The 26,417-nt window shown below is 35.4% G+C and overlaps 1 protein-coding gene across 12 annotated transcripts in view; it reads left to right on the top strand.

The window, feature by feature from the left end:
* GPHN (gephyrin) overlaps positions 1-26,417 on the top strand; it is a 641,743-nt gene that overhangs the window by 495,181 nt on the left and 120,145 nt on the right. For 10 of the 12 annotated variants that reach the window (XM_044231062.1, XM_044231069.1, XM_044231070.1 and 7 more), the window contains one exon: positions 4,215-4,257. In XM_044231062.1, coding sequence (XP_044086997.1) covers positions 4,215-4,257 — 43 coding nt within the window. Of the gene's footprint in view, positions 1-2,361; positions 2,425-4,214; positions 4,258-26,417 lie in introns of all 12 variants that reach the window. The other 2 variants (XM_044231066.1, XM_044231068.1) reach the window with 1 other exon arrangement.

The raw sequence follows: 26,417 nt of genomic DNA, 5'->3' as shown, positions 1-26,417 counted from the left end.
CCATCAAAGATGACTTCCTTTCTTCCAGTTTGACCCTATCTGACCCAACTCCTGAGAATTATTTAGTATGAACCATATTGTATAGATTTATTCCTAATATTTGCAAGGAGAAAGAATACAAATTATCCTGGTGAGCAGCAAAATAGAGGCAGTTTTTATGAAACCTGAGTTGTGTTAACCTGTAATTAAATGTAATCTCCATTTTAATATTTATACATCTTTATATTGTTATGAAACTATTCTTAACATGGGCTTTATTTTATTTGTTTCTCTCCTCCCACACTTCTGCAAAAGGCAGAAGGGAAAGGATGTTTGTTATTCACACATTGTACCCCACTAACTGGTGTTATACATCTGGCTTCCACTGGAGAGCCCCTGACATCGCAGGGAACGGTGATCAAAATTCCACACATTAGCTTCAAGCTGGGGGCTCGTAGCTATTGCAGCACTGAAGGGGGTCTTTTCCTGGCTTCTTTAAAATAAGCATGGTGATGGGATGGTTTAAGGGAAGAACACCTCTCAAATCACATGACCACTGCTGTGCTTCCGTGTGTCCTGCTTTCTTCATAACAGCTTGGCACTACATTTTTTCCCTGTATCTTAATGGGTTTGTGTGTGTACAAGTGGGAGGAGTGGGGAGAGTTGTCAGTGGATGGTTATACATTATGCATGCATCTTTCAGTGTTAGAGTGATGTGCCTTCCCTTATGTGTCACAGATTATAGTCACAGATTAAATATTCTGTGTTCCTGAGAGATTGGACTGTCTCTCTTACTGCTGTGAGATTCATGTGTTTCAATGTTTACACCCTCAGTTGTTCTTCATGCTGCATTAAACATCAGTAGAAATGTTCTCCCGTAAGAGTTAGCTTTTCATGTTGGGCTGAAAAAGTCTTCATTTCTGTGTAGCAATTCATGTTATTATAACCTATGGCTTTCAATTGTACCTCCCATAATGAAGAGCTGACTTTAAACACTGTGCTATTCTTGTTATGACCTAAGCATAAGGTAAGTCACTTCTCTAACTGTATCTAAAGATTGTGGTTGTTTGTTAAAATTTTCTCAGCTTTGTTTAAAGCATTTTCACTTTTCTCCTTATCATTTATTACATGCTTTCCCCTCTTTTGTTTTCTGTTTCATGGCTTAAGATTTCTTTCTGGACAATGTGATCTTCAGCAAAAATTATATTACACATGTAAACACATGTTGAAATGAATTAAATGAATTATTTGATGTCTGAAAGCAGTCTTGATTAGTAAATGAATACCTATGTTTTCAGTAAGTCTCTTGTGTTTTTCATTTCCTCCATTGACTGTAATATAATAATGCTGTTTCTACACATGATTTTAGTTTAATTCCAGCTGAAAGGGGTATTGTTAACACCATAAAGTTAGATGATAACTATAGTAAAATAACATAATCCAATAAAATAAAGTAATAGATAATCCAGTACCATACCTTTCATTTTTAATCCTTGACAAATTTGGTATTTGGCCAAAATCTCAGTTTCATTTTGTTTTTCAGACTTCCCTTTGTTTTTTTTTTTTTTTTTCATTGACTAAAAAGCCAGGGTTAGATTAAAAAAAACAAAAAACAGTAAACTGTAAAACTTGGGACAGACCTCTGTTACCTTCTTTCTAGTCCCTGTGTGTGAGAACAAGAACAGTAATTGTTTCTTGACTTTATTCTTTCAAGTAAATCCCATTACATTGTGAGTTAGGTACAATCTTCATATCGGGATTTTGTAAAGTTAGGTAAATATTATAAAGACCAGTTTCGTGGTACATGAGAGAGGGGATCTGCTTGTGCATATATATTTTAAATGCATATTATATTTATAAAGTGCATATTATATTTTAAAATTATTTTCCTCGGTTTTTTTAATATATACTCAAGGTCACTAAAGTAAAGAAGTTCATGAAATCATTTAAATGATTTCCTTCAAATCTGGAACAAATAGCCAATGTAATATAAATGAGAAAATATTGGTTATACTGCTGTTGGCAATTTGTTCAGGAAACTGAATTGTTTTTTATCATTCAAATTTATTTTCCAAAACCATGAAATATATAATTCTAAACTCAGGTGCCACAAAGCAAGATTTTGGGTTTATTAAATTCATGCTATGAACCAATTTTTTTTTTTTTTAATTTTTAAGCCACCTAAGACAGGGTTTTTAAAATTGCTGTTTTGGTTTGGTTTAACTTTTTTTTTTTTTTTTTTTGGTAAAGCTAGCTAGTTTTTCACCACCATTTCCATTTAGATGTTACATAAATCTGTTGAAACATTTGATGAGACAATTTGAACTACTCATCTGAACTGCTCTGTTCATTATAAATCTCTTGTTTCTATCCACACACTAGCTCCACTCTAGATTGGAAGGGCTTAAAGATGAACTCTGGAGGAATAGAGGCTACGACTTAAGAGTAACTATTACTGATCAAAGGAGCTGCTTTCCATTCGCAAACATTGCTTTGCGCTATGGGTTTGGGCTCCTTCTGTTTCTACATCTTGTTGAAGACTTTCTTGACTTCCGTTTGACTTCTTTGAACTCTGTTTTTGTCTTTCAGCATTTTCCCCTTTTTTTTCCTTCTCTCTCCCAGATTTTTCTTATTCTATTAGCTTTCTCTTGTGTTCCTTATACTTTTTAAAATGTAGTTTATCTCTTTATTAAGCTTGTCTATTAATTTGTCTATTAGTGTTTGTTTCTTTTCTCCTGTAGTGGTCTAGTTACACCTATTTTCATTCCATAGTATGAAAACTTGCTTGTTTATTTTGCAGCAAGTTCATTAGTGATCCTTACCCTCTTAGTATGAATTTTCAATAAGAAATAGCAGAACATTTTGTATATTCATAGTGTCCCCTTCTATAAGCCCAAACTTTCTTTTCTATTGTCTAGACTTACTTCCCCAAACTTCTCTTTCTTCTTTTTCTTTTTCTCACTCTCGTGTCTTCCTCCCTGTATTTTTGTTTCAAATAGTCATTAATTTCCTTTCCCATTTGGCCCAGAATTGTTTTTCAATAAAACTTCTGAGTGAAAGAATATAATATTATCTTTCAGATTAGCTTCTTTATTCTAGTATATTTGAAACTAAATAATCTGGGCCAAAAGAGAATAACTTTAACATCTGGAATTATTTTTCCCTTTTTTTCCCTTTTTGTGTGTGTGTGTGTGTGTGTGTGTGTGTGTTTCTTGTGTGTATGTTTGTGATTTTTTTATTGTTTTTGTTTCTTTAAACGTTAACAATTGTTCTTTTCAGGGAAGGATAACCATAACCCACCCTAAGTTGCAACATTCCTTTCATAAGTTGTTTCATTACAATAGTAGCTTGTGTTAAGCAATAGAAATTAATTTGTTGTGTATATATATCCATTTGGGGCAAGCTGCTGTGGAGTGGGAAGAAGAGGTGTGCAGTTTAAGTACAATTTCCTCTGATACTAACAAATGTTAGTGCCATACAACATGGCTCTTGAATTCAACACTTACAACATTTAAAAGAATGTTCTGCTTTGACCTAAACTATAAACAAAGCATAAGGGTTTCTGGTTGATAAACTCTGGATAAACACCTGAGAACTGGTAAATAAATGAACTCAATTTTATTTTCCAACAATGTCATCTTTCATAGCCCATATTTTATTTATAACCAATTATTTTAATAACCAATTATTTTAGTTGGTTATATTTTAATTTGTTATTATTTTAATCAGTAAATAGCAAAGGTTATTGGAGTCACATAAATATTGTTTATGAGGATTTCTCTGTTTTCCCCTTATCAACATATATAATTAAAAATCACTACAATGGAGTATTTTATTATAACTTTATTATTTGAGCTGCATTATTAGTCTAGTCAAGAGCTATCATAGTGCCTTAAGATTAAGGGTCTTTATTCATAGCTGAATATGTGGTAACTTATTTTTTCCATACACTAATTTCGATGCACATCAGTAAAAAGTTGCCTTTGGTTTTGCTTCTGTCCGATTTTTAATGTTGTACCCCAATTTTTTCTAGAAGTCTATTCTTTCTTTACAGTAAGAAAAAAAAACTTTTAAATATGGAACAAATGTAATATATTTTTACCAAGTTTTTATGATATCTGAGATATATTAAGCCTTTGCTCCTAAACCTCAGGAGCTTGCCCATTAAGTATACATACATATCTGGCTCTCTGTGTTATAAGCCCTAAATTACTGAGTTTATGCTCTCTCTGCAGGTCCAATCCAGGTGCAGCAGCAAGGAGAACATTCTCAGAGCCAGTAAGTATGTCAACATTTCAGATGGACTACTGAATTAAGAGTGTATAGTTCAACAAGAATAAGAGCTAAAATATTTTGGTGAAAGAACAAAGAGCAATTGGGGACAGTTTATATAAAGAATATAAATGTTGGGGCACCAGGGTGGCTCAGTGGGTTAAAGCCTCTGCCTTCAGCTCGGTCCCAGGGTCCTGGGATCGAGCCCCACATCGGGTTCTCTGCTCAGTAGGGAGCCTGCTTCCTCCCCTCTCTCTCTGCCTGCCTCTCTGGCCACTTGTGATCTCTGTCTGTCAAATAAATAAAATTAAAAAAAAATAATAATAATATAAATGTTAGGGCTTTCACCTCCTTTGGTATTAGTATCAATATATTAGTGAATATTTCCCTCATTCCAGTTGTTCCTGGAAACTGACAACAGAATTTTGATAGCACTTCTCATTAGGGTAGTAATGAGTCCCTCAATGATTCTACAATGAGAACCCTCTTTAATTGCCCCACTGCCAAAAATTATTTGAAAATAGACTTAACTGAAAATAATTATATAAATCTACTATAAGAATCTAACTTTAAAAAAAGTGACTCCTGAGAGGAGTCATAATCATTTTGTAAATGAATTCTTAAAAGATCCTACCTTCTTAAGCAGCATGTTTTAGAACATAGCTCCATGAACCAAGGATAAAGAAATCTTAATATTTTTGTTTGATCACTGATAACATTAACTTGAAGTCATCTAACTTTGTGTATTACTCATTTTTCTATCCTATAAAAAGGAAATGTAAATAGCTTTTCCTTACCTGTATCCTTGAAATGATAAAACACTGAAGGTTGTGCCTTAAAAGTTTTGGGATCCTAAGAGAAAAGTACTATATAAATGCTAATAATTTAGTATTGTTTTCTGTCACTTAAAATTAATGATATCATCCTGTCTTCTCCCTGATCTTTATCAAGAGAAGTACGGGTGGACCATAACTAAATGGGTTTATTGGATACTTACACTACTGAGAATTTGCTAGTAAACAGAATGATTTATATTTCCAGTAGAATATCTGTATTATTTAACAATCACAAAAGTAATTGGAGAACTTCAAATATTTGTGTTTTATTTTCTTTACTGTAAATTTTTCCTATTTCTGTGTTGTGAATCTGTTATGTTAGCTTGAAACCCTTGAGTGAACTTTTAAAATGACATTTTGTGATGATTGCTTATGATTTCCATTTGGTTTTGATCCTGAGATGATAGTGGATCATTGATAGTGATTATGATGATAGGAACAAAAATAATTTCTTACTGACAACAGATTCTTTGAATGCTCTTATACCTTTATCGTGGATCTGTGTGTTATTAGAATGGTCTTTCATTTCAGTTATGTTCTTGCTGGCTTATAGACTATTAACCACTTTGGATGGACATTACAGTTGTCCAGATTTTCCTGATCATGTTTTCTTATGATGAAATAGTCACTTCATCATTTAGATCCATGTAGAGAGCCCATCCAACATCATAACCGCTCTATAAGTTTAAGATCTTTCATCTCAACACCACTTTAGTAATTCATACACATGCCCCTAGGCACACCCAGGATTCTTTTATCACCATGAGCTGTTCTACCTCTGAACTTCTTAACTTCAATATCTTATTGCTTATTTAGTCGCTTTAATCACCCTTAGTTTCTTCCTTTGCTATGAACAGTCCTGTAGATCCTATTAACAGTTCCTCATTCTCTCAGTGCTGTGTTCTGCCTCTTTTCTTTTGGACCCTTTCCCCTATGCATCCATTCCCCTTGTTTTCCTAGAAAACTGTTTTTATTTTTCTTTTCAAACATGTTTTAAGATGCATAAGCAAATCCTGTAGAAGAGCCAAATAATACAGAAATACAGAGACTAAATTTAAATTTGGTCTTTGTTGCCACAGACCTTTTGTTCTATGCATCTCTATTTTATACATGTATATATACATATACTGTCTTTATTTGTCTGTGTATTTGTTTCAAGTTCTTATTTAAATTCTAGTTAGTTAAACATATTGGTTTCAGGAAAAGAATTTAGTGCTTCATCACTTATGTATAACACCCAGTGCTCATCACAACAAGTGCCCTCCTTAATACCCATCACGCATTTAAGCTGTACCCCCACCAAACTGCACTCCATCAACCCTCAGTTTGCTTTCTCTCCTTAGGAGTTTCTTATGGTTTGTCTCCCTCCTTCCCCTATGATCATCTGTGTAAGATCATATGATAATTGTCTTTCTCTGACTTACTTGTTTCACTTAGCATAATATACTCTAGCTACATCCATATCATTGCAAAGGCAAGATTTCATTCTTTTTGATGGCTGAATAATATTCCTGTGTGTGTGTGTGTGTGTGTGTGTGTGATACGCACGCACATGTGCATGTGTGTTCACCGCATCTTCTTTATCCATTCATTAGTCAATGGATATTTGGGCTCTTTCCATAATTTGGCTATTATAGATAATGTTGCTATAAACATCGGGAAGCATGTGTCCCTTTGAATCAGTATTTTTGTATCTTTTGATTAAATACCTAGTAAGGTAATTGCTGGGTCATAAGGTGGTTCTATTTTTAACTTTTTGAGGAACCTCCATGCTCTTTTCTGGAGTGGCTGCACCAGTTTGTACTCCCACCAACAGTCGAAGAGGGTTCCCCTTTCTCCGTGTTCTCCCTGTTGTTTCTTGTGTTGGTCATTTTAGCCATTCCAACAGGTATGAAGTGATATCTCAATAGTAGTTTTGATTTGTATTTCCATCATGATGAGTGATGTTGAGCTAGAAAATTCTTAGTTATCCTTTAAGACTCAGTTCAAGTGTGAGCTTCTCTGTGACATGTTCTCTGAATTCCCTCTAGGCAAGGTAACTATAACTAATTCTTCTTGTATGCCTGTCCTGTCCCTTATACTTTAATCATTTTTTAGTTTATTTACTGAATGAAATAAACTATTTCATTTCTATTCTCAAGGAAAACATTTCCAATTTGTAGCCTAGGTAAAGAAAATTGTGCAAACATGCCTCAGAGATATTGTAGATTTGGTCCCAGACTACCACAATAAAGTTAATATCACAATAAAGAGAATCAAATGTATTTTTTGTTTCCCATTGCATACAGAAGTTATATTTATACTATACTGTAGTCTAGTAAGTACTTTATTGCTAAATTGCTAACCATCCTCTGAACTTTCAGCAAGTTGTAATCACTGAACACAGGTAGCCATAACAAATGAAATAATGATGAAAAAGTTTGAAGTAATTACCAAAATATAACACAGAGACATGAATTGAGCAAATGCTATTGGAAAAGTGGTGCCAATAGACTCACTTGAGGCAGAGATGCTATATACTTTTTTTCCCAATTTATTTATTTTCAGAAAAACAGTATTCATTATTTTTTCACCACACCCAGTGCTCCATGCAAGCCATGCCCTCTATAATACCCACCACCTGGTACCCCAACCTCCCACCCCTCCGCCACTTCAAATCCCTCAGATTGTTTTTCAGAGTCCATAGTCTTTCATGGTTCACCTCCCCTTCCAATTTACCCAAAAGCACATACCCTCCCCAATGTCCATAACCCTACCCCCCTTCTCCCAATCCCCCTCCCCCCGATGCTATATACTTTTAATTTGTTAAAAAGAAAAAAAAATCTGCAAAGCTTTATAAAATGAAATGCAATAATACAAGGTATACCTGTAATCAACTTCTTTTTTAGCATATATAGAAATCTGTCAAAACAAAACATCAGTAGATCCTAGAGAAAGGGAAAGAAGGGGGTGGAAGGGATGGGGTGGCTGGGTGATGGACACTGGGGAGAGTGTGTTCTATGGTGAGGGCTGTGAATTGTGTAAGACTGATGAATCATAGACCTATGCCCCTGAAACAAATAATACATTATATGTTAATAAAAAAAGAAAAGAATACACTTAAATTCTAAAATTCAGAACTTGGAATTCATCTAGAATTGTCCAAGGAGGAGTTAACTTTGGTAATGTTTTTCTAAGTAAGAGGTAACTTTCTTTTTGCTCCTCAAAAAATTATCAAAACTGTTGATACCTGTTGATATCAATACCTGTTTAGAATAAACCTGAGATTATTCTTTCTGTGATCTTTTAGGGTTCCCAGTCCAATTCAAACTTAATGGGGGTGTCCTGCCACACACAACACCCAAGTAATTCTCAGACACCAACAGAATATCCAAGAAGTCAACTCAATTCTGATACTATATACTCAGAAATAGCAGCAGAGTCCACAGGTTAAGGATTCAGTCCTACAAAACTGCCTTCCATAGTCCACTTCAGATGCCAGTCACAAGCCTCAGGCTGTTACTTGTGCCTCTGACCAACCAGCTACTGGTTAGAAGTTCCAGTAACCTCCTCCTTAGGTTCTATTAATTTTCTAGGGTGGCTTACAGAACTCAGGGAACAGTTTCATTTACCAGTTTATTAAAAGTTGTGATAAAGGATACAAATCAACAGCCAGATGAAGAGAAACCGTAGGGCAGGCCCTGGAACAAAGGAGCTTCTGCCCTTCTGGAGCTTGGGGCCTGGCTCAGCAGCATGTGGAAGCATCCTGATTCTCCAAGCATGGAAGCTCTCCTTAAAAGAAGGGCCAAAAAGTTCTTCTTGGGTTTTTAGTAGAGACTTTGTTACATTGTCATGACTGACTAAGTCATTGGCAACTGGCTGATTCAACCTGCAATCCCTCTCCCTCCCCAGAGGTTGGGGAGTGGGTCTGAAAGTTCCAACCCTCTAATCACATGGTTGATCCTCCTGGAAATCAGTCCCCTGCCCTTGGGTGGGGTCCAAAAGTCACCAATCATCAATAATAAGAAATAATAAGATACTCTTTTCATCTTAAGGTTCTGAGATACATTTAGGAACTGAGGAGGAAGACCAAATATATCTCAGAAATATATTTTATCTGAATGACCAAATATATATTTCTTATAAATTTTTATATCACATATAGTATGGGAAAATAGCACTATGATAAAGTTAATAGTCTCAACTAAAACTTCCTCAGAAAAGGGAAGGCTAACTCAGGATATTTCTGAGATTTTGAAATTTACTTTCTTGAGATAAAACATATTTTTGGTAATGAACTTCTATACAAAAGTGTAACTTAAGAAACTTTATTCTCTTTATGAGTTAAAACAGTTTAAGTAGACAAATGGAATCAGGCTTAGAGCTCACTCCGTCTTTAGAACATAACAAAAAGTTACCCACATATTGAATAAGAGTAGAATCCTGGGGAAATATAGTCCTTTAGGTCCTAACTGAGGACTTGTGAACAGTAGGAGAGTGTTTCAGGAAACCCCTGGAACTTAACAGTCCAGGTATATTGTTGGTTTTCTTAGGAGAAGGCAAATACTGACTATTTTCACCCAAAGGGTCATTAAAGAAAATACAGCATAAATCCACACCATCAAATATGCAGCCTCAAGAGGCAGTGAAGGTAAAAGAAGTTTGGGGATATGCATTGGGGATATGATTGTTCTATTATAGGCCTGATGTACTGAACAAATCTATATCTCCACCCACTGGGCTTTTTGATTGGGAGGATAGAAGTGTTACAAGAATAAGTACAACGTGGAGTGGTTGGGTGGCCCAGTTGTCTGGGCATTCAACTCTTGATTTCAGCTCAGTTCCTGATCTCAGCATCCTGGGATCTTGCCCCGCATTGGGCTCTGCACTCAGTGCAGAATCTGCTTGGGTTCTCTCTCCCTCTCCCTCTGCCCCTCCTGTTCATACTCTCTTTCTTGCATGTGTGCTCTCTCTCTCTCTCTCTTTCAAATCTAAAAAAGAAAAAAATAAGTACATTTCACCTAATAGTTTTAGTGTTTCTTTAGCTTCTGGTTTAAGAGAGTATTTTGTACTTTGGGGTAAAGGTTTAGATGGCTGATTTGAATCTTAATGGGTTCAGCCCCAGTAATCCTTATAAGTTGAATTTTTGCCCACAAAGTGAAAAAGTTCCAGCATTTCCTTGAGACTTTCCATTGGACTTGTGTCTAAACACAAAGGTACTGGTAAATCAATATTCAAATTAGCTATAATCTCATTACAAATAGGGCAGTCCTCAGGGATTTCAAGGAAGAGACCATTAGGAGAATATTTAATCTAGAAATTTCATTTATACAATATATGTCTACCAAGTTAGCAGTTATCACAGAGGAGGGAAGAATATTCCTCTGTTAATACCTAAGGATCATGGTTATAAATGGAACTATCAGAGGATTATTAGAGATACTTACCAATAGGTAGTTTTTATTGCAAGAGAGAGATTGTGTAACAGTGGTAGAGTTTAAGGTTGATATTGTATGCCTGTATCAATAACAACAACAAAAAGCTTGTGAGGTTGTTCTTGAAATTTTAGAGAAATTTCTCTTTGGGAATTAAAGAGTAGAACAAAAAATGAGGAAGATGCTAGCATCCTCATTAACACACTTCATTGTTTTTTTCCTTTGGTTTCTTGACTAAGATAAAATAGTTGTTTTTTCAATGTCTTTATATATAGTATTTATAAGTATCTCTATCAAAGGACTCCTTCTTTCAGGATTTACTGAGCCTGATAAGAGCATCTAGTTCTTATCTGTAAGGCCAACAATTTATTGAGTTTGTTGTTGTAAAATTCTCAATATTCCGTAAAGTGCTAGAAGCCTGGCAATGTTATTATTTTCCATATTAGTTTTTTGCTTACATACAAAATCCTCTATTTGTGTCTTAAGACTGCTTACAGAAAAAAGAAAAAAACAAGGAGAGAGTTAGGAGTCACATCTGCTTTAAGGTCTATTCCTGAGTGCTGTCTAAAGGTGTTAAAGAGCTACTCCCTGAAGTCTCCGATGTCCTCATCCTTTCTTTGCTATAACACTAAATCAGAGCCCAATCTATTTTCTCAGGAAAACTCCAAAAGACCTTGACCAACTTCTTTTGGTTTTCAAAACTCCTCTAGTTTCTTATGCAATTCAGGTTCTTCCTTTTCTGCCTTTGCCGTGGAATTTTTTGCATCTGAAGCTTCTATTGCATATGAGCTACTTTCAGATATGGAAGCCTTGGATTGTATATTCTTAAAATTATTCTTTCTCTGCAAATCCCATTCTCTCCTTTTTAGGCTTAGTGGTTTGTTTCTTTCTCTTTTCAAATTTTTATTTAAATTCTAGTTAGTTAAGATAAGGTGTACTATTGGTTTCAGGAATAGAATTTAGTGATTCATCACTTACATGTAAGACCCAGTGCTATCCTTCCTAGGCTTTGGAAAATCATTGATGACTCTCAGTTTAGAGGAAGAACAGAGCTTAAAATCAACCATAGAGAGCTTTTTTCTGTTCTGAAGGAAGTTTAAGAGGTAACTGAGCTTTGGAAGTTTGTGGCCAGCCAAAAGGGAAAAGGAGTGAAACAGAGGGCAAGGTGGAGCAAAAGGAAATGGAATAGTATAGATGGAGAAAGATAAATGATAGGATAAAATCCACTAAATTCAAGATGTGGTTTGGGAGGATTTAAAGAGGCATTACACATTTTTCACACCTTTATTTTACCTTGGCCAAGGAATTCCTTGGAAGCAGTTTTGGATCTGAATTTCTTTTGGATATTTCCTCGTATAACCAAAACATACAGCCCATTGGATGTTTGGAATTTTGTTCCGTTTTTGTTCTATAGTGCCTCTCAAACAATTTTGTTTAAAAATTGAAAGTTCCCCAGAGTGCCACTGTAACTCTAAATTATCCTAGGTGAAATTAAGTATAACTGCACAAATTTGTGTTATAGCATAAATACATGGAAGAAGTAGGAAAATGGTCTGGGAGGGACACATTTAGATTTAGATAAGACAAACTTGAGAACCTGTGAATAGACCAGCCAAGAGTGTTGCTTGGGCACCTCATGAATCAGGCTCCCCAACCTAATGGCTGGGTTATCACACTACAAACTAACATATTTATAGTTCCAGAACATGGAAAGGTTTGAAAGAGAGCTTTCTCCAATAGCCAGACTGTCACTAACAAAACAAGAAGAAGGAAAATTCTCAGATGTGGACCCAGGGCAAAGTTTATCAGAAAGATACCACTTTAAGACGAAAGCTGACCCTCTCAATTTCTGAGGCCAGTTTGCAAAATAGATTCATTGGGGTCTATGTCCATCTTTTCCACATGAATTGTCCCTTTACAGAGGTTTAACAAAAACAAACAAAATAACAAGTATAGACAAGACAGATAGTAGTGTTGGGAATAAGACACATTTCCACCAAGGATAAAAGCTTTTTCATGTCTGATCCAATTATCAAAGAGGTCCTAAAAAAAAATTATTCTTAGGAGCCCAAATAAACTTAGTAATTGGAGAGCTAAAAAAAGCAAGAGTTCAAGCTAATATGAGACTTTCTTACTTCATTGTAGTAATTAGGGACACTCCCATTCCCCAAAGTAGGAGGCTCAAGTGGCCTCAGAGAAACTTGCTGTTATCAAATCAAGGGTCTTGGGCTTTGTTGAGAAGGTTAGTTTTGTCTGGGTCTCCCTATGGCCTGATTGTTGAATACTGACTCTCCACAAATAAGTTTTCATAGTAGGGGAGAGCTCTGCCTTAACAGAATCTTGGTAGCATTTCAGTGTGCGTTTAACATTGAGGTGTTTATGATATTTGGAAGCTAGGTTTAAGTTGAGTTTTTCACCATGGCAGTTTGATTAGAATTGGGTAAAATCATGAATAAATAGTTTAGTATTGGTGCACGTAGCCAGGCAAGGAGTGTGTGTGTGTGTGTGTGTGTGTTTTATTTTGGCCTTATTTTACAGAATAACGTGTGCATATATGCAAAATCAATTAAAACCCAAGCAGAGCTCAAGTTGAACAAAGGGCCAGCGCTACCATGCAGGGATCCCCAGAAATAAAGATTGTTATTTGAACACATTCAATTCAAATTGTTATTTGAACACATTGATTTTTGGTAGCTCATTTAGCTGCAGTCTTCAGGCATCAGCATGCATGCCCAGAAAGTATAAAAAGATTGTGTTAACACCAACATAAACAACAAGGCAGAGATAAGGAGCTATATTTTTCAAAGAAACAAGTCATTCCAAATCTAAAATGACTAAAGCAATACATTTCACTTCATTCTTACTCAAATTCCACTAGAGTCAGATATAATGTATCATCTTCTATTCTAAGAATGAAGTCTTCAGGTAATGTTTCAGATGCTATCTAAACTAACTGTCCTTAGGAATACAGGGTATATAATTTCTCTAATTAATAGGTTTCTCTGGTTTCTGAAACATAAAAGAATTACTGTGGCTGTCAAGGAGTCACAGTAATTCAGTAAACACAATAATTCAGTAAACACAGAGCCAGACATCAGTGTCCTTTCTTTCAATCTTTTTTAACTGAGGTGAACTTAACACAAAATAAAGCAGTTTTAAAGTAAATAATTCAGTGATATTTAGTACATTTACATTGTTGTGCAACCACCACCTCTGTTGAGTTCCAAAACATTTTCATCACCCCAAAAGGAAATCCCATACCCACTAAGTACTTACTCTCCACTCTCCACCACCACTAGCTTCCAGCAACTACCAGTCTGTTTTCTTTCTCTAAAGGTTTGGGATTTTTTAAATAAATGGAATCACATAATTCTGTATAAATATAATACGTGGTGACTTGTCTTGCTGCTTTTGTTTAGCTCCATGTTGTAACATGTATCAGTACTTAATTCCTTCTTGTGGCTGCATAATATTCTATTATGTATTTATACCACATTTTATTCATGCATTGGTCAGTTGATGGACATTTGGATGTTTTACCTTTTGGCTATTGTGAATAGTGCTGCTTTGAACATGCCTGTACATGTATTTGTTTGAGTACCTGTTTTCAGTTCAGTTCAGTTCTACCTAGAAGATAGAATTGCTGGTCATATGGTAATTCTATCTTCAGCTTTCTAAGGAACTGCCAAACTATTTTCCATAGTGGCTAAACCATTTTACATTCTCAACAGCAGTATCCAAGCATCCTTTTTCCACATCTTTGCCCAAACGAGGACTTTTTTTCTTAAATTTTTCTTACAACCATTCAAGTAGAAGGGAAGTGTTATCTCATTGTGGTTTTGATTTTCATTTCCCTAATGAGTAATGATGTGGAGCATCTTTTCATATGCTTTTTGGCCATTTGTATATCTTTGCCCAATTTCTAATTGGTTGGTTTGTCTTTTGCTATTGATTGTAAAAGTTCTTCATATATTCTGGGTACTAGACCCTCATCAGATATATTATTTGCAAATATTTTCTTCCATTGTCTAGGTTGTCTTTTCACTTTCTTGATAATGTCCTTTGTACAAAAGTTTTTAATTTTAATGAAGTTCAGTTTATCTAAGTTTTCTTTTGTTGCTTATGTTTTTGGTATCCTATCTGAGAAATCATTGCCAAATCCAAGGTCATGATGCTTTACTACTATGTTTTCTTTTAAGAGTTATATGGTTTTAACCATTGTATTTAGGTTATTGAATCATTTTGAGTTAATTTTTTGTATATAGTGTGAGGTGAAGATCCAGCTTCATTCTTTCACATGTAGTTATCCAGTTGTCCCAGGGCCATCTATTGAAATGACTATTCATTCCCCTTGATTGGCTGGCACCCATGTCAAAAATAAATTTACTATAACCCTTCGGCTCAGGTCATGATCCCAGGGTCCTGGGATCGAGTTCCACATCGGGCTCCTTGCTCGGCAGGGAGCCTGCTTCTCCCTCTGACTCTGCCTGCCTCTCTGTCTGCCTGTGCTCGCTCGCTCTCTCTCCTTCTGTCTCTGACAAATAAATAAATAAAATCTTAAAAAAAAAAATTTACTATAACTATAATGATTCATTTCTGGACTCTCAATTCTATTCCATTGATCTGTATTTCTGTCCTCACACTAGTACTGTACTGTTTTAATTACTGTAGTTTTGTAGTAACTTTTGAAATTGGGAAGTGAGAGTCCTCCAACTTTGTACTTTTTCAATATTATTTTAACTCTTAGAGGCCATTCCATATGAATTTGAGAATAGGCTTTTCCATTTCTGGAGGGAAAAAAAGAAAAGAAAAAAGCCATCAGGATTTTGATAGGCATAACCATGAATCTATAGATTGCTTTGAGTAGTACTGCCATCTTAACAATATTAAGTCTTCCAGTCTGTCTTCCTTTAGATGTTAATATGAGGCTCACATTTATATTTTGGGTATTTGTACATTTTCACAATGAAGTAGGCTATGCAATGTATCTGGTAGAGATTCCAGATATTTACAAAGTAACTAATCACACAGTATCTGTATATTTCACCTCTGAAGGAATTTTTATTACACAGATGTCATTTGCATTTTCTTCCTTCAGAAGTGAAACGAGCATATTAGTGTCAAACTTGAAACTACTATGATTTGCTGTGCCAGACACCAGGTACCCCCCACCTCACAGCTGCCCTTCCTCCCACTTCTCCAGCCAGGCCTCACGGCCAGGCAGTCCAGGCCACTTGCCAGCCCGGCAGTAGGCCACAGTGAGAAGTGTGCATTCCAGGCCCTGTGCCCACAACATGCCTTACTCCCTGAGAAAGACCTCTGTACCACACAGCATTCAAGCCACCTCTAATGCAAGGATTTGAGGGTGAGGGTTTAAAAAGGTTTTAATACGTAAGCTATCTTTGATGTTATTTAAGAGTTAATGGGTCTTTCAGGAAGTTCCTAGAATTAATAATAAAAGTTTTTGCAAATTTTATCTTCCCAGGCAATACTTTTCTGAATTAATAAAGTCGTGTTGATAAAGACATGGAATAGTAAAGTCATTTCAGTGTAATAACCAACAGTAGTTATCTAGGCAGAAATATTCCTAGAATGCAAAATAATTTGCACCCTAACTTGGTGCCTAAAAGAAGGCATCCTTCTTCATTTAACTATGCATAAAATTGTATGCCAATTTCTGGAGATTCTTTTTTGAACAAATTATATAATAAGTAAAATAGAGGTTTCAGGTTTTGGGTTACATAAAACAGAATTGGCTTTCTCCTTTGAATGGATTAAGAGATTTTACTACTTTAGCAGCAAGAAACTAGAATAATGATTCAGCTGAGACACTATTCAAGTAAGAGATTTCCCATGGCTGGATTTCAAAACTGACTCAGCATTGCTTTCCTTTTCAAACCACTCTTTTTCCAGATTGTTTTGCCAGTTCTCAAAGAATAGCACATTTATCCTAGGTCTCTAATGGACTTTTAATTTTAAAATAATTTTATCTTAAGGACATGTTTACTTGAAATCATTACTATTTTATTGGGGACACTCATTATGTAATAGAACAGGGTTCAGTGGGATGTAGATGAAATAAATATTCATTAAAATTCTTATCAGAACTGTTTTTTTTTAAGATTCTATTTATTTACTCATAAGAGACAAAGGGAGAAGCAAGCTCCCCCCGATCAAGAAGCCAGATATGGGACTTGATCCCAGGACCTTGGGATCATGACCTGAGCTGAAGATAGATGTTTAACTGACTGAGCCACCTAGACACCCACCAGAACTGTTAAGTGAAAAATTTTAGGTATTTAGTTTATCTGTAGCTCTTAACTTTCTATAAGACTTTGCTTTTCCTACTTTTTGTGTAAAAGTTTGCTAGTCTTATACTAATCAACTGAACTTAATGATTTTTATGATTCTCTCTCTTCCTAAAGTAAACAAGTAAACAAATCCAATACAAATATTTGGGACATATTAAGGAAAATTAATAATTTTAAGGACATTAAGGAAATATAAACAGAAGAAGCAGTTAAGAAAAAAGCTTTCTGTCACCTTCCAAATATGAGCAAAGTGTCCCTCTTATGTTTTCCTCTAGTATTCTGTAGTTCTCTCACTCTAATGCTAGCTTATTTACGGTATAGTGCTTTTCTGCCTTCTCCACTTAATTCCCTCCACTCCACCCTAAGCTCTCTGCAGTAACTCATCTGTCTTATCCACTCATACTTTTCCAAGGCTCTCTCAATAAATGAGATGAATGGGTGAGTGAGTAAATAAATTAAAGGAAAACCTTGGGCAGGCAGAGCAAGGAAGTGACAACAGAACATCCAGAGTAAGAAAAGAGAATGGGAGCAGAGAAGGAAAACAATGAATAGTAGCAAAACATTAATCTTTTTGTTACCAATACTATTTTTTCTTAACTACTCTTCCTGTTTAAATTATTTCATGTTTCATTCTGGCCCTTAAAATTCCTTCATTCATTTTTACTACTGTCACCAGATTCAAAACATTTTGCCTAAAGTATTATCATAATTTCTGGTTCTAGTCTTGTGCTTTTCAATTTATCCTAGATAGATAAGTCTTCTAGTTAAATTTCTAGCACCAAAAACTTGAAGTTTGGGGGTGCCTGGGTGGTTAAGTCAGTTGAGTGACCAGTTCTGGATTTGGCTCAGGGTTGTGGGATCGAGCCCCACCTCAGGCTCTGTGCTGGCTATGGAGTCTGCTTGAGATTTTCTCTATTCCTCTCCCTCTGCCCCTCACTCCCCACCAAAAAAATGAAATTTTTTTTCCTTTATAAGAAGAAATTTTAAAGAGAATTATGAAATAGTCCTTGAAGTATGTTAATTTCTTATAATCCTTATTTTTAGGAAATTTTTCCTAATTCTCTCTGGCTGTGACCTAATCCCTTACCCTTTTTTTTGGCACTTACTGGATCAGACAACAACTGCTTATCATCACTTACTCAATTTTTCTTTACATAACTAAAGATAATTAGCAATTCACTTCCATAAATATTTATTGAGGTACTATTTATAAGGACTGTACTTCTGAATTTTCTTATCTAATCTCCTAAATAAGTCAGATTTTTTCATATATCTTCTTGTAGTTTATTTACCAAGTTCTCAAACATTTTTCTTTTCTTATGAAACCTAGCAATTTCATAAGCAATATTTACCTTCAATTTAAATTTGATCTTTTTTATTTTATATGAAAAAGTAGGACTCATTTATTACTTTTAGTCAATCTTTTTAGGCCCTTAATTGTCAATATTTTTATCTGGTATAGCTAAAAATATTAAGTTAATAAATCATGGAATAGGAAGTCCCACCCCTCTTTTCTCCACAGAGACACCAATTTAACAGCAGTATATGGAGTAAAATATTTGTGAGAACTCCACAAACCAGTTAATAAATTGCAAACCACAGGCGAATACAAAGCCAAGAACAAGCCAAGCAAAGGTGAATTAAAATGGGAAGGAAATATTTTCACTTTACCTATGATCTCTGCACCTTCTTAGTCAGCATAGCTCACTATGATCATCAGAGTAGAATGAGCATCCAATGTTTTAGTTGTTAGAAGGCTGCCCAAGGAACTGATTTGTTTCATCTGACTTGGAGTGCTGATGAAACCAGCATAGTTTGCATGCCTAGGGGCCACTGAAAGCAAGTGAGAGCAGTGGCAGTTTGCAGTGACACTGGAGAGTCTGAAATAGTGCAGAAGCTGACATGGCTCACTGTTATAGGAAGAAGGCAACCAATTCCAACTTATTCCTTAGGTAGAAGAGAAAAGAACACAGCAAGTATATGCAGCAGTTCAGTTTAGGGATTGGGGAAAGCCTATCCAAAGGATCGGTTTCTCTCTCTCTTGACTTAGGGTGCTTGAATTGGCATACTTTGGATACCAAGAGGCCATTGATATTAAAGGAGAGTATGTGGCTTGCTGCTGCAACACCAGAAAGATTGCAGTGCTACAGGAAGATAGGAGGGGAAACAAGAGACTATGGACTCCTGAAAAAGAACCCAACAAACTCTGATTAGAAAATTACATACACAGCCAAGAGAAGTTATAAAACCCTTAGAATCTCTAGCTGGGCTGTTTGGTGAAAATCTTCCTCTGTACAAAGTCAGTATATAAAGACTGGGAGATGTGGCTGTTTTCCCAAATGCATAAAACTCAGAAGGAAAAAAAATCACAACATACAAGAAGAAACAAAGAAATATGGCTCAATCAAATGAACAAAATAGGAGTACCTCGGTGGCTCAGCTGGTTGTCTGACTATGGCTCAGGTCATGATCTCAGGGTCCTGCGATCCAGCCCTGTGTCAGGCTGCCCATTCAGTGGGAAGTCTGCTTCTCCCTGTCCATCTCCTTCTGCCCCTTCCTCTGCTTGTTCTCTCTCTGTCTCTCTCTTTCTCAAATAAACAAAATATTTTTTTAAAAAATGAACAAAATAAATCTCTAGAAACCAACCCTGAATAAACAGAAATCTATGAATTTCTTAACAAAGAATTCAAAGTAATTTTCTTGAAGCTAAATGATCTATCGGGGAATACAGATAGATAGCTAGGCAAAAGCAGGAGAACAATTCATGAACAAAATGAGAATATCAACAAAGACACAGAAACTATTAAAAAAGAACCAAGCAGAAATTATGGAACTGGAGAATAACTGAATTGAAAAATTCACTAGAAGCATTCAATAGCAGACTTAATTAAGCAGAAGAAAGAACTTGAAGAAAGATCATTTGAAATTATCAAGTCGGAGGAGCAAAGTGAAAAAAATGAAGACAAGTGAAGAGAGCCTAAGGAATTTATAGGACAGCATTAAGCAAATTAATATATGCACCCTGGGAGTTCCAGAGGAGAAGAGAGAAAGGGAGAACTTATATAAAGAGATAATGGCTGGAAACTACCCAAATCTAAGGAAATAAATGGACATCAAAATTCAGGAAGCTCAAAATATTCCAAATAGGATGAATCCAAAAAGGCCTACACCAAAACACATGACAAACTGTCAAAAGTCAAAGATAGATAATCTCTTGAAAGCAGCAAGAGCAACTTATGTTTAAAGAAGCTTTCATCACATTATCAGTGGCTTTCTTAGCAGAAACCTTATGGGCCAGAAGGAAGTAGGATGATAATTGAAAGTCCTGGAAGAAAAAGATAGTCAACCAAGAATACTATTTCTAGCAAAACTGTCCTTCAGAAATGAAAGAGATATGACTTTCACAAATAAGCAAAGGCTGAAGAGTTTATCACCACTAGACCTACCTTACACAAAATGCTAAAGTTATTCCTGCAAATTGAAACAAAAGGACATCATGGGGCACCAGGGAGGTTCACTGGGTTAAAGCCTCTGCCTTCAGCTCAGGTCATGGTCTCAGGGTCCTGGGATAGGGGCCTGCATCAGGCTCTCTGCTCAGTAGGAAGCCCGCTTCCTCCTCTCCTTCTGCCTGCCTCTCTGCCTACTTGTGATCCCTGTCTGTCAAATAAATAAAATATTAAAAAAAAAAAAAAAAAGGACATCAGACAGCAACACAAATGTATATTAAAATATAAAACTCAGGGGCACCTGGGTGGCTCATTGGGTTAAGCCTCTGCCTTCATTGGGCTTCCTGCTCAGTGGGGAGCCTGCTTCCTCCTCTCTCTCTTTCTCTGCCTGCCTCTCTGCCTACTTGTGATCTCTGTCAAATAAATAAAAATAAAATCTTTAAAAAATAAATTAATAAAATAAAATATAAAACTCACCAACAAAGGTAAATATATAGACAAATACAGAATTCTACAATATTGTAATAGTGGCATGTAAAGCACTTTTAATTTTAGTATAGAATTTAAAAGATACAATCATTAAAAATAACTTTAAGACCATGTTAATGTATACATGGTATGTAAGGAGTGGTTTGTGACATCAGTTAATATAAAGTGGGAGTGGAAAAATGTGAAAGACAAGGGTTTTGTATATGATTGAAGTTCTTACAAGCATGAAATAGATTGTTGTAACTATAAGATGTTTAAGTTCCAAGGAAACCACACACACACACACACATGCACGCACACGCGTGCGCACAAAATACCTACAGAATATACAAGGAAAGAGATGAGAAAGAAATCAAAGGTCAATACCAAAAACAAAATCAATGAAACACAAAGAAAAGCATCAAGAGTAGAAAAGAGGTCCACAATAACTATAAGACAAACAGAAAATAATTTTTCAGATGGTAATAGTATGTCCTTTCCTATCAGCACTAACTTCAAATGAAATGGGTAAAATTTCCCCATCAAAAGACGTAAGAGTGGATTTCTTAAAAATCGATTCATCTATAAGAGATTCATCTTAGATAAAAAGACACACATAGGCTCAAAGTGTAAGGATGGAAAACATTATTCCATGTAAATGGTAACCAAAAGAGAACAAGAGTGGCCATATGTATTTCAGACAATACAGACTTTAAGTTAAAAACAGCTGTTACAAGAAACAAGGGTGTTATATAATGATAAAAGAGTCAATTCCATAACAATGAAAGATACAAAAATTATAAATACATAAGCATGTAACATCAGAGTACCCAAAAATACAAAGCAAATGTGGACAGAATTGAAGGAAGAAATAGATAGTAACACAATAAAAGTGAATTCAATATACCACTTTTAATAACAGATAGAATAATCAAACAAAATCAGTAAGGAAACAGAGGACTTGAACAACATTATAAATATGATTGGACCTAACAGACATACACAGAACACTGCACCCACCAGCAGCAGAACACATATTCTGCTCCATACCTATTCACAGAATATTCTCCAAAATAGATAAAATGTTAGGCCACACACACACAAAAAAGAGCCTTAACAAATTTAAAGAAGCTTAATCTACCAAGTATCTTTTCCAACAACAGGGCAATGAAACTAGAAATCAGTAACAATAGAAAAATTAGAAAAATCACAAATATGTGGAAATTACACACTCTTGACCAACCAGTGAGTCAAAGAAGAAATCACAAGGAAATTAGAAGATATCTTGACACTAATGAAAACCAGAACAAAACACTAAAACTTATGGAATGCAGCAAAAGCAATAATACAGGGAATTTTTAACAGTAAATGGCTTACATTAAAAGAGAAGAAAGATCTGAAATCAACAATCTAACTGCACATTTTAAAGAACAATAGAAATAAAAGAACTAATCTTAAAGTTAGAAGAAGGAAGAAAATAATAAATATTAGAGCAGAAACAAATTAAATAGAGAATAGAAATACAATAGAAATCAACAAAACAAAGAGTTGTTATTTTTTTAAATTAGATAATTTGACAAACCCTTAACTAGACTGAGAATAAAAGAGAAGACTTAATTACTAAAATTAGAAATGAAAAAAATACATTACAACTGATGCCACAAAAATAAGAAAAAGATTATGAGACTACTTTGAATAATTATATTCCAGCAAGTTGGAAAGCCTAGAAGAAATGGATAAACTTCTAGAAACATATATTCTACCAAGACTGAATCATACAGAAATAGAAAATCCAAAAAAGCCTAACAACTAGAAGGAGATTGAATCAGTAACCAAAAGTTTTCCACCAAGAATCCCAGAACCAGATGACTTCACTGTAGAATTCTACCAAACAATTAAAGAAGAATTAAAGCCAGTTCTTCTCAGACTCTTCCCAATATTGAAGAAGAGGGAACACTTATTAACTCATTTTTTGAGGCTATCTATCATTACCCTGAGCCAAACAATGATATTATGAGAGAACCACAGAACAGTATCTCTTATAAATGTAGATGCAAAAATCCTCAGCAAAAACTAGAAAATTAAATTCAACAGCACATTAAAAAGATTATATACCATGAGCAAGTGAGATTTATCCCTGGGATACAAGGGTGGGTGGTTCAACATACAGAAGTCAATAAACAGAATATACCACATTAACAAAACAAAAGAACAAAAACCACATGATCATCTTAATAGATACAGAAAAAGCATTTACAAAATTCAATGCCCTTTCCTGATAAAAACACTCACCAAATAGGAATAGAAGGGAGTTACCTCAACATAATAAAAGTTATATATAAAAAGGTAAACAGGTAAATTATATACAACAGTAGAAAACTGAAAGGTTTTCCTTTATTTGCAAACAAGGCAGGAATACCCACTTTCACCACTTCTATTCAATATGATACTGAAAGTTCCAGTCAGAGCTCTTAGGCAAGAAAAGCAAATAAAAGACATCTGAACTAGAAAGGAAGAAGTAAAATGATCTTTATTCACACATGACACAATCTTATATGTATAAAACCCTAAAGATTACACACATACACACATACACACACACACTGTCAGAATGAAAGAATTCAACAGAGTTGCAGAATACAAACTCAATAATCCAAAATCAGTTGTGTTTCCAAATACTAACCATGAACAATCCAAAAGGAATTAAGAAAACAACCCCATTTCAATAGTATCAAAAAATAAAATACTCAGGGATAAATTAAACAAGGAGGTAAAAGACCTGTACACTGAAACTATAAAATATTGCTGAAAGAAATATCCTCTTGTTCATGAATTGGAAGACTTGATATTGTTAATATTCATATTACCTAAAGCAGTCTAAAGATTCAGTGCAATCACTATCAAAATCCCAATGACATTTTTTTCCAATGTATTTATTTTCAGAAAAACAGTATTCATTTTTTTCAGAATAGAAAACCCATTTTAAAATTCAGTGAAAAAAAATCAAAGTACTTTAAATAGATAAAATAATCTTGAGAAAAAACAAAGCTGCAGGCCTCTCATTTCCTGATTTCAAACATACTACAAAGATAGATTAATCAAAACAGTGTTGTTCTGGCATAAAAGCAAACATATAGACAAATGGAACAGAATAGAAAGCCCAGACATAAACTGTCACATATTTAGCACCAAGGGTGCCAAAACTACACAATATGGAAAGGATAGTCTATTCAACAAATGGTGTTGGGAAAACTGGATATCCAAATGCAAAAAAATTAAAGATGGACCCTTAATCTTATACTGTATACCAAAATTAACTCAAATGGATTAAAGACCTAAACAAAAGACCCGAAGCTATAAAACTAGAAGAAAACATAAGGGGAACATCAGGGGAAAGCTTCATGATATTGGAATGGACAATGATATGACACAAAAACAGCAACAAAAACAAATATAGACAAATGGGACTGCATTAAATTTTAAATTTTAAAAATTCTGCATAGCAAAGTACACAATCAACAGAATGAAAAAGCAACCTATAGAATAGAACAAAGTATCTGCACACCATATATCAATTAATGAGTTAATCTTTGGGATATAGAAGGAATTCCTACAATTCAACAACAAAAAGCAATTAAAAAGTGGGCAAAAGACTTGAATATACAATTTTCCAAAGATACACAAATGCCACTGCGTGTGTGAATGGATGCTCAATATCACTAATTATAAGGGAAATGCAAATAAAAACTGCCACTACTACCGGTTCAAGGCAACTTTTTCAAAGAAATGGAACAAATAATTTTAAAATTTATATGGAACCAGAAAAGACCTCGAATAGCCAAAGGGATATTGAAAAAGAAAGCCAAAGTTGGTGGCATCACAATTCCTGACTTCAAGCTCTATTACAAAGCTGTCATCATCAAGACAGCATGGTACTGGCACAAAAACAGACACATAGATCAATGGAACAGAATAGAGAGCCCAGAAATAGACCCTCAACTCTATGGTCAACTAATCTTTGACAAAGCAGGAAAGAATGTCCAATGGAAAAAAGACAGCCTCTTTAATAAATGGTGTTGGGAAAATTGGACAGCCACATGCAGAAAAATGAAATTGGACCATTTCCTTACACCACACACAAAAATAGACTCAAAATGGATTAAGGACCTCTATGTGAGAAAGGAATCCATCAAAATCCTTGAGGAGAACACAGGCAGCAACCTCTTCGACCTCAGCCACAGCAACATCTTCCTAGGAACATCGCCAAAGGCAAGGGAAGCAAAGGCAAAAATGAACTATTGGGATTTCATCAAGATCAAAAGCTTTTGCACAGCAAAGGAAACAGTTAACAAAATCAAAAGACAGCTGACAGAATGGGAGAAGATATTTGCAAATGACATATCAGATAAAGGACTAGTGTCCAAAATCTATAAAGAACTTAACAAACTCAACACCCAAAGAACAAATAATCCAATCAAGAAATGGGCAGAGGACATGAACAGACGTTTCTGCAAAGAAGACATCCAGATGGCCAACAGACACATGAAAAAGTGCTCCATATCACTCGGCATCAGGGAAATACAAATCAAAACCACAATGAGATATCACCTCACACCAGTCAGAATGGCTAAAATCAACAAGTCAGGAAATGACAGATGCTGGCGAGGATGCGGAGAAAGGGGAACCCTCCTACACTGTTGGTGGGAATGCAAGCTGGTTCAACCACTCTGGAAAACAGCATGGAGGTTCCTCAAAATGTTGAAAATAGAACTGCCCTATGACCCAGCAATTGCACTACTGGGAATTTACCCTAAAGATACAAACGTAGTGATCCAAAGGGGCATGTGCACCCGAATGTTTATAGCAGCAATGTCCACAATAGCCAAACTATGGAAAGAACCTAGATGTCCATCAACAGATGAATGGATCAAGAAGAGGTGGTATATATACACAATGGAATACTATGCAGCCATCAAAAGAAATGAAATCTTGCCATTTGCGACAACATGGATGGAACTAGAGCGTATCATGCTTAGCGAAATAAGTCAAGTGGAGAAAGACAACTATCATATGATCTCCCTGATATGAGGAAGTGGTGATGCAACATGGGGGCTTAAGTGGGTAGGAGAAGAATCCATGAAACAAGACGGGATAGGGAGGGAGACAAACCATAAGTGACTCTTAATCTCACGAAACAAACTGTGGGTTGCTTGGGGGAGGGGGGTTGGGAGAAGGGGGGGTAGGGTTATGGACATTGGGGAGGGTATGTGCTTTTGGGTAAATTGGAAGGGGAGGTGAACCATGAGAGACTATGGACTCTGAAAAACAATCTGAGGGGTTTGAAGTGGCGGGGGGGTGGGAGGTTGGGGTACCAGGTGGGGAGTATTATAGAGGGCACAGCTTGCATGGAGCACTGGGTGTGGTGAAAAAATAATGAATACTGTTTTTCTGAAAATAAATAAATTGGAAAAAAAAATTCCAGCACCAAAAAAAAAAAAAACCTGCCACTACTTAAGAAAAAAAAGTGTTGGTAAGGATGTGGAGAAACTGGAACCCTTGTGTACTGTTAGTGGGATTGTAAAACAGTGTTAACTACTATGGAAAACTAAGGAAGTTCCTCAAAAAATTAACAATAAAACTGCAACATGATCCAGCAGTCCTACTTCTGAGAATATATCCAGAAGAATTAAG

Source organism: Neovison vison, chromosome 13 (genome assembly GCF_020171115.1).
Source record: "Neovison vison isolate M4711 chromosome 13, ASM_NN_V1, whole genome shotgun sequence".
In the NCBI taxonomy this organism is placed as follows: Eukaryota; Metazoa; Chordata; class Mammalia; order Carnivora; family Mustelidae; genus Neogale; species Neogale vison.
The sequence above is the reverse complement of the archived record's forward strand: the minus strand, read 5'-3'. Positions and strand labels throughout refer to the sequence as shown.